Source organism: Phaethon lepturus, unplaced genomic scaffold (assembly GCF_000687285.1).
Source record: "Phaethon lepturus isolate BGI_N335 unplaced genomic scaffold, ASM68728v1 scaffold9967, whole genome shotgun sequence".
NCBI lineage: Eukaryota > Metazoa > Chordata > Aves > Phaethontiformes > Phaethontidae > Phaethon > Phaethon lepturus.
Genome location: NW_010554029.1, coordinates 1635 through 10865, shown reverse-complemented (window position 1 = coordinate 10865; position 9231 = coordinate 1635). Strand labels below are relative to the sequence as shown.

At 44.9% G+C, this 9231-nt stretch overlaps 1 protein-coding gene across 1 annotated transcript in view; it reads left to right on the top strand.

Moving 5' to 3' along the window:
• Window positions 1-6171: 6171 nt before the first annotated feature.
• The window catches only part of LOC104624349 (F-box only protein 36-like), a gene marked incomplete at its 3' end in the record, with an annotated part of 4046 nt that continues 986 nt past the window's right edge, over window positions 6172-9231 (top strand). Inside the window, exons 1-2 of the mRNA XM_010291692.1 lie at window positions 6172-6267; window positions 8182-8371. Coding sequence (XP_010289994.1) covers window positions 6172-6267; window positions 8182-8371 — 286 coding nt within the window. The remainder of the gene's footprint in view (window positions 6268-8181; window positions 8372-9231) is intronic.

The window sequence follows — 9231 nt, the reverse complement described above, 5'->3', positions numbered from 1 at the left end:
TTGCCGGGTGGTGGCACTGTGCCATGGGGGGGACAGGCTCCCCCATGTGCAGCCCTACCTGCCACCCCTCCGCCAGCATCCCTCAGAGGAAGGCCTTCAGGGTGCAGTCCAGAGGGATGTCCCTGCCCTCGGTGGCCATGCACTGGGCACAGCTGCTGGCCGTCCCTGACGCGGCCTCTGCCACTCGGCTCCCAAGGACAAACCTAGTGCTGCTACTCTTCTCTCAGGCCATGGCAGAAACCAACCCTGCAGCCCAGAGACCACCCCTGTTAGCCATCCCCTCTCTGCCCCAGAGCTAATGGCTCACGCAGCGAGGAGGATTGTTGTAGGTCCTCTCCAACTGAAATAGTCTAGTCTAGTCTAGTCTAAGCTGCCGTGATTGTCAGTGCAGCTCCAGGGAGCTGCTGAACTGACTGAATGCGGGTACCTACTTCAGGGTGATCTACGTAGCTCCTAGGCTTTACTGACCATACTGGTGATGGGCTCGGTTCAGTTGCCTAAATATAAACGGTGAGTGCTCTGTGAAGTGCCCCAGGGTATCTGAGACATCGGCACAGGGCAAGTGAGTGTGACACAGAGGACCTGCACCTCCTGGAGTGGTCGCTGGAGGCCAGGGAGAAATCCCAGAGCCATTCAGGTGCCTCTAGGTGCTTCTGGTTAGATGAATGCATCAAACCAACCTCTGTTTAAGGAGAACTCGCGTACCCTGCCCCACATAGACAGCTTTATTAAGGTGTTGAAATAAGGGTGTATTGATTTGGAGCCAAGTCCTTTCCCATCTGTAGGCTAAAGGTGTAACATCAGGTTAAACTAATTTACAGTTTATAGCAGAATAAAGGCTTTTCTTCTGAATTAACTTACTTTATGTTACATGACTTTCTTTTAAAATACCAGGATGTCTTTATGGTCTTTCTGTGGTCCAATATCTTCCAAGAGACCTCTTGCTGCATTATATTAAACTATTATATTAAATTATAAACCTCTTCCTAAATTATAAATGGTTGTTTCCCATCAATCCGTATTAGCCATTTGCAGCAACACTTGAAAAGATTGCGTTCAATCCAGGAGAATAGTCATGGATCCTTTGCTTTTCAAGGCATCCGGTAAATGTTATTTAACACCAGTGCTGGACCGTGCTGGGCTACACTGGATGAGTTCATGGGGCTTGTTCAGTCTTTCTGTTTTCTGCTGCAGTCAGTACGATGGTAGGAGAGGTCCTTCTGTGTCAGACTTTCTTTCCTTCATTGTGAGGTTACTAAAGCAGAGTTGGACTAAGCTCGATGTTGGGCCCTCTGGAAGCCTGGCCGAGACAATTTTCTCCTTGATACTATTTTGTGTAGCTCTGTTTAGTTCTGCCTGTTCCAAGACCTCCACATGCTTTATATTAAAATTTGACATTTTTAATATAAATATTTAGTTCAGGCAGCCACAAATAAAACTCCTGTTAGATAGTTTTATATCTCTGTCATGGTTTAACCTGGCAGGTAGCTAAACCAACCACAGAGCTGTTCGCTCACCCTCCCCACCCCGCCCTGCAGCAGGATCGGGAAGAGAATTGCAAAGGAAAAAAGGTAGAACTCGTGGGCTGAGATAAGGACAGTTCAATAGGGCAGGAAAAAAAAAGGAGAATAAAAACAATGATAATAATTGTGATAAAAGAAAATACCCAACCAGTGATGCACGGCACAATTTCTCACCACGCGCTGACCGATGCCCAGTTAGTTCCCGAGCCGCGGCCCCTCCCCAGCCAACTCCCCCAGTGTATGTACCGAGCATGACGCCGTATGGTATAGAATATATACAGCACGCCGTGCACCCCCGGCTTGTCGCTGGCAGGGCAGAGCACGGGAAGCTGGACAGTCTTTGACTGCTGAGCAACAACTGAAATCATCAGTGTGTCGTTAGCATTATTTTTGTCCCAAATCCAAAACACAGCACTGTACCTGCTCTCAGGAAGAGAATTAACTCTACCCCAGCTGAAACCAGGACAATCTCTCCTGTGACACCCAGCAGGCATGCAGGAATTTGTTTAGTACGGTGCTGTTATAGATTCAGTTTGTCATTGATCCTGTTACTGTTAGACTTCTGTATCCTTAAACATAGCACTTCCCCAGCCTATTCACATTACTGTACCATAGGTTCAGATACCAGGTAAGGTAAGAGATATTGTCGAGAACATTAAACATGTCCAGTTCTCAGAGGTTCTGGAGACTGTGTAAGGACATGTCCATTTTTAGTGCCTCTCTTTCTTATCTCCTGATTATTAGACCTTTGTTTAGCACTTCTGAACAAATAATTGGTCTTTTGCTAAATATTTTTGGCCGGTGTATCTTGGATGCAGATTTCATCAGCAAAGCTCAGCTCTCCAGGGTTAAGACGTAGTTTGAGGAACTGACTGGAGGTTTGTTGCAGAAAAAAAAATCGGTAATGGCACTAAACAGCACGCTTCTTGAGCTATCGGAGGAACATCAGGCCAGTTAACACCGGAATGGAGATTGCAGTATGTTTAGTATCTCTAAAGGTTCTGGGTGGTTTTTACGTAGGTTCTGTAAATTTGTAGTATCTCTGCTAATACTGCAGAGTCCTTCTGAAAGTTAAAACCTAGGGCAGGATGTAGGTGCTTTTCATTGATTCATTCAACACTCTCACATATTACAAAAATACTAACATTTCAAAAGAAACTCCACTAGTTGCTAGTGTCACAACTCATTTCCCCTTTCTTTAATAATTTTTTGATGATTCCTTTCCTCCATTATTCTTACATTCTCTTTTTGCAGAAACTTGTCATAAGAAAAGCACAATAGTGACAAATAGTGCATGGTTAGAGGAAAGTAAATTAATGGAGACAGTATGTTGTGAAACTTAACCCAAAATACTGCCCTACCCTCCACTAACTTGTGGCACAGAGTCAAAAATACTGTCTTTGCAAGAAATTTCAAGAGTATTTTCAAGTTCTTAGCATAACTTCTTTTGAGCTATGTTGAACTGATTTTTTCATGGCTTTTGTAAATGCAATTGTAGTGTTCTGATGACACTGATATCTGTACACAGGCTTCCATATGGGCAACATATATAGAAAAATCAGGGGGTAAAAAAAAAAAGAGAAACATATTGCAACTTCTTGCTTGTAGCAACCAGGGCCAAACACAAGAAAGGGCACAGAAGGAGACAATCACAAGGGCATTCACAATGACAATGGCCTTTTTTCTGTTTTCTAACGTACAAAAATTAAATAGTCTCGTCAGGTTAGTATTATCTTGTATGCCATTGTTCTCTCCAATCTCCATGACATGGTGCTGCCATGGCATGTCACTACTGCAGCAGAACAACCCAGGAAGATTTTAGGGAGGTCTATAAAGCTGGAGTGAGGTGAGAGCCACCCCTGCTCCGGCGAGGTCCCAGCAGTCGGCCAGCACAGAAGGAGTCTCCATCACCGCTGAGCTGCTTTAACCAACTCCCGCACCTTCTTCTCGCTTGTTTTTCTCCAGGTGGTACCTTTTCCTCAAGACTACATGGCAACCTTGGGGCTGTCACAGAGGGGGAGAAGGAGCCTCTGTAGGAAGGTGATTCCCCCTTTGCCTTGTCTTAGAGTCAGAGCTCTTCCTCTCATATGCCCAGTGTGGAAGCGTAAGTTGTGGCTGGAAAACCTGAGGGATGAATTAAAAAAATGAAAGAAGAAGAAAATATTTGTTCAAAGCCTTAAGTCCCTGGACAGGTGGTCCATGGAACTCAGCACACATCAGTACCTCTGCAGCTCCGTTGCAGGCTGGTTTCTGTGTTTTGAAGACCCTCAGCATTCTCCTCAGCACAATTGAACTCAAACCACTAAAACCAGGTGCTGGCTGGCTGCTGTTCCTGAAGTTCAGACCACACGGGGTTTGCCAAGTCCTCCTCCTGTCAGAGGAGCAGAGTGGGAGGTTAGTGCGTGCCTGGTGGAGCCGAGGTCCATCTTTACTTCCTTCATTTTTGTCTGTCTTCCCTTTACTGAAATGACTCTCATTAGGGAGCAGAAGCAAGTCCTTTTGGGGATTCAGGTTATCCTGAGAGAAAGTGCCGAACACTTTAAAGTAGGCTGCAGAGTCTTTACTTGACACCAGCTAATCGGGTAGGTCTTGTCTCAAAAATAAAGAATGGTAATGACAGCAAAGTTTTATCTGACATCTGATTTTATAGCACTGAAATGACGAAAACTTTCAAGACCAATACAATTTGGAGAAAGCTTAAACTGAAAAGTCAATCCAATATCTGACCCAGATTAATTCAGTAAGTGAAGCGCCCTCAAAATAATGCATATTCCCCATTTCTTACTTTCCCCCAAACCAACATCAGGGAAGGAAAGTTACAGCCCGTTATCCATTTCTCAAGGCTCGTTCAGTGGCGCGTGCCTGAACCTAACCTTCCTAGGACTATTTAGAAAAATGTTGGCCAGGCTTCCTCCTTTCTGAGGTCACCTGGCTACTTCATGTTGCTACATACATCTGCTTGGCCTGCTGGCCACGCTCCTGAGTGCAGTTTTGGCAAGCGACCGGTTCTTTTAGTACAGGGACAAATTAGTTTCAGTGGAGCTATGCTGGTTTACAGCAGCTGAGAATCTGTCCCTTGCTGTAAACCTCCGAGGGCAAAAGTAATGCTGAAGAGAAGTGGTGGAATTTTTGTCCTTTGAATTAACATCGCTGAACTACAGCTGAGTGTAAAAATTATTCTTCTGAGAATGAGAGTTCTTGTAAATTCTCAGTCAGCTCTGGAAAGCATATTTAATACAAACATTCAGAAACTTGTCTTTTAGGAAAGGTTTCCCCCTAGAGATTTGATTTGCCTCCAGGTACTATAAACTGTGCTGAGATCTGTGCTGAACTAGCTTTGGCCTTGGAAATGAGTGATGTGGAACTCAAAGTTTCATATTGATCTCTTGAAAATATCTTTAAATAATAATCCTTTCTAATGGTAATAATTTCACATGGAGTTTTGTACTGTGCCTTCTGTCAAGAATATACTGTGAAAATAGTTTCAGCCATCTCCATGAGCGTTTGGCTCAGAGTAAGTTTCTATAATAAATGAACAGCATTCTTAATAATTGTATTTTTTGTCACACTTTTGGCTACATTACAGAAAATCTAGAAAAACGAGCTACAGCAAAGACAGAAAGTGAATGTGTAAAAACTCCTGTGAATTTGGAAATACCTGTTTAAAACCACTCATGCGTAACACCTCCCTTGTGGCTTTTGGAGCAAGCTTTTTTTGCCTCTTAAATTTCTTTTGTATGTTCCCGGCAGCAGTCCACCCGCAGAAGAGGGATCCCTGTTGGTGCGCAGCCGACGTGAATCGCACACCTCCACAGCCTGCCAGGACCGGAGCGGAGGAGACTCGGCCACCCTTTCGGGGCTGCTCCCCTCAGCTCAGGCCCGTCGGATCCCAGCGGTATTTTCACCGCCCCTTCCCTTTTATCGATTGCGAGAAACTGAACCGATGGAACGACGATCCCTTTCCCAAGAGCATTCTCTAGGCAGAGCTCCCCGCCGGAGCCGCAGCCGCTGACTAAGCCCTGCAAAGCAGCGGCTTGGTGTGAGCAGACGTCGGTACGTAAGTTCACCTGACTGGAGGATCGAGGCCTTAAGTCATCTGTGCAAAAATCACATCATGTCGTCGTATTGAGAGGGAGCCCTGTTCTGCCTTTGTCTCCTGTCCCCCACTTTCAAAAACCTGATGTCAGTGTGGAGGATTTTGTCTCCACTGACCCTCAACAACTAGAGGAATTTGACAGAAACACAAGACACCCATGCTATGTAAAATAAAGGACTTTTGAGGAAATCCTTTCTCTTCAGTAGAGCATTTTGAGCAGTCTTTGCTGCAGTGACGCCGGCGCGAACCAGCGTCCTGGCAGCGGTAGCCATTGAGCCGTATCAGCCCGGCGGCCGCTGTAGGGTAACTGCAAAGCCGGACGGGGAATAGCAGAGGTCAGAGCTGTGGCTGCGGCTCTACCACAGGCTTTCCGAAAGCACTGTGCACCTGCAAAAGGTTTTGGTTGTTAATCGTTCCTCTTGAGCAGGCTGGCACAGCTACGAGGACACCGTCACCAGGGAGCAAGCGGAGCTGGAAGCACCGGGTCCACAGGAGCGGTCCTGGCAGGCGGGAGTTAGTTTTCCTCCTTACAGGTTTGGAGGAAGGAGCACCATGGTGTCCCTTCTGCAGGAGACCCTTCACGAGCTCCACTGCCAGCCTGCTGCCCCCAGCAAAGACTTCCACCGCTTGGCCACCACCAGCGCAGAGGTAAGGAGCTGAGTCCCGGCGCGGGTGTCTTCCCGAGCGTTCATTGATGCTGATGGCAACAAGGTAAAAAAAATTCTATTGGACTTGTTATGCTTCTGGTAAGGAAAATCTCTGTGGGTTCCAAAACTGCACAACACCCTGGCAAGCTGTCAGACAGCCTCACAGTAATGCCAAAAGATTTTGAAAAGTGACATAATTTAAATCCTTTAATTTATATTGGATGCTCTTTCCTGCCTGCTGAGCAAGATTCTGGTGGTGAGCATTTCTCCAGGGAAGGCACAAATTTACATTTCTTTTTCAAGCATAAAGTTCTCCAACACTCCCATTCTGCTGGAATTTGGAAGTTTTTTGTGCGTTTTGTTTGAACCGTGGCACATCATTGAACAATACACACAAAAAAATCTCAATGGCACAAACTTAAACACCCATTGTCAAGAAATTAAATAGCTAAGAATTTGTTGGCAGCAGTAATTTGCTTTCTTTTCTGTGTCGTATGGCAAGAGAGTATTTTTAAAAGCACCTCGGAGACAAGAGCTTCATTCCTTTTCTTAAAAGGAGCTAAATCATTTTTGAGAAGGGAACTTACCCACCTTAAAAAATCATTCCATATTTTAAATGCGTTTGATACTGGAGCTGACAGCATTTGTGACCTGAGGGTCCCAGGCTTACTCTATGGGGAAAAAAAGAAGTCCCTCAAAACCATTTTGCTTTCCCTCTCAAATGGAGAGGGAAAACAAACTTCAAATTACCTTCAGTAATTTTGAAACATTAGCCAAAACCACTAGCATTTTCAAAAAAGCTGGTACCTGTCCCCCTCATCAGCCATAGCGTCAGGTAACATTTAGCAGTGATCTGTCACACCTCACAGGCTACTTTTATAGACGCAGTGTTTTTTCAGCATCTGTGGCTAAATTTTCAAGAAAATCAATCCTAAACATGCTGTAAAACTGCAGTGAAAGTGTAGTGATCAACCACAATTATTGATTGCTGAAGAATTTTTTTTCTCCTCTAGATGCCACAGGAGAAAGCTAGCACCGTGGGCTGGGTACCTACCTGTTCTTCTGTGTGGTGATGTCCCAGCCTCATCTCCTTTTGACTGAAGGATATATATTCCTTGCTGCTGTGCCAGGAGTGCCATTAGTTCAAATGGCACTCACTCCTCACTCCTCCTCACTCCTTGTTCCCTGGTTTCGGCCATCTCCCATGCAATGGGTTCTTGCGGAGCAGGAGCTTGCTCCGTCTTCCCTCCCTCTTTGTCCTGATCTCCTCCTTCCTTCCAGCTTGGAAGCGTCTTTCCTGAGCAGGGGCAAGCAGCTTTTCGGGTGTCCCAGGGGAGGTCTCAGGCGGGCGTGCTGCCCAGGCGTAGGTTTCCCTGGGAGCTCTGGGCCGTGCCCTGCCTGACGCACTCGAGGACAGTGGCTGACTTTCACAGAACCACGACCTAGTGTGGATTGTGGTTTTCCCATGACTGGCTTAAAAAACAACTGGTCGTTTCCATCCAAGTCATCAGTTAAGAGCACTCTTGCTACTCGTCCGCAAGCCTGGTACTTGCGTTCTGCAGCTATCGCGTTTTATCCTGTTTTCATCACGCCAAAAACCACTAGCTGGGTCCTGCCTCGGTCATTCATGTGTGGAATGTGGAAAGTCAACCCAAAGCCAGCTGATAACCTGTCCCCACTGTGGTTCTCATTTCATCCTGAGTGTTTTGGCTTTCTATGGTTTGCCAGCCCTTTCACCTAGCTCGCAAGTTCTCGAGTTAATTTCCAGCTTCTGTAGTTCATCTAAGTTCCATTTAGCATGGAATCAAACACTTCGTTAAATTCCAAACAAATCAGGTGTACCCCATTTGCTACATTTCTTCTTGGCCAAACTAAGTTAACTTCTATTCCTTTTTCATGCTGTTGATTTCTGTAGGTGATCTGGAGTACTTGGAGGATTTCCTTTCAAACTAGCCACGAGAAGGTTTTCCCCAAGGAGGTCAAGAAACTCCATGCAGAATTTTTGCTGGATCAGCAGTTACAGAGCAAGTATTGCACTAGCAAACAGAGGATACACAAAGTGTTAGAAGCCATCTCAGCCCTAGTGAATAAGGCTTTTTTGTACTGTATGGTTAAACTTTTTTTCCTAAGTTGTTAAGAATTTTTTTCTCTACATCTAGGGATTTCATTTGATTGATGAAATCGCGTTAGAATTTCGTAAGTCTCCTCCTTTCAGTTAATATTATTGAGCGAGATGCTTGCATATGGTTTGCAGTTCTAGGTTATGTTTTTTGCGCAAGCAAAATGTAAAAAATTATCATATTCACCTGTGCAGTTTCTTTCTCAGTGAAAATGTCAACAATTTGAAGGCACGCAGTATAATCGTACAAGACAGCTATCTTGTTTCATTTCATTCTTTCTTTCAGGCCTCTCAGTTCCTTTCTGGAATTGCCTTTTTGTTCTTCTTATTACATGGTAATGACTGTAATGAATAGAGCAGTAAACCTGTTACCTAACACTGTAGCTATGGAGAAACCACAAGTCATTGGAAGTATGTCTTAAATACCCATTGTATACATTTCTACCCTGTGTAGCACATTTCCAAGTGTTCTCTTCTTAGGTATTTGATCTTTAAATAAAGAACTTAAAATTTTTCAATACACAATCAACTTTAATGTTTGTACTGCAGGATAGTGTTATAAATTAAGGAAACAACACTGAGTCTATTCAGCTGTGGAAGTTGTTTCCATTTTTCATTTGACATCCCTAAGCTCATCACATTTAATATTCCCTTAATTGTTTTGGCTCTTGCCCTGTGTGGAGGGTTAAATTACCTCTCTCGAGTATTTCTTTTCATTTCAATGGGGTGTCTTGAGCTCTAACTTTTCAGGGGAGGGGAGGCGGAACACCCAACTCTGAACTAGATAACGTTGCTGTCAGCGGAGCGAGTCCTTTCTCTGGCGGCAGCTGCAGGAGCGGCGGAGAG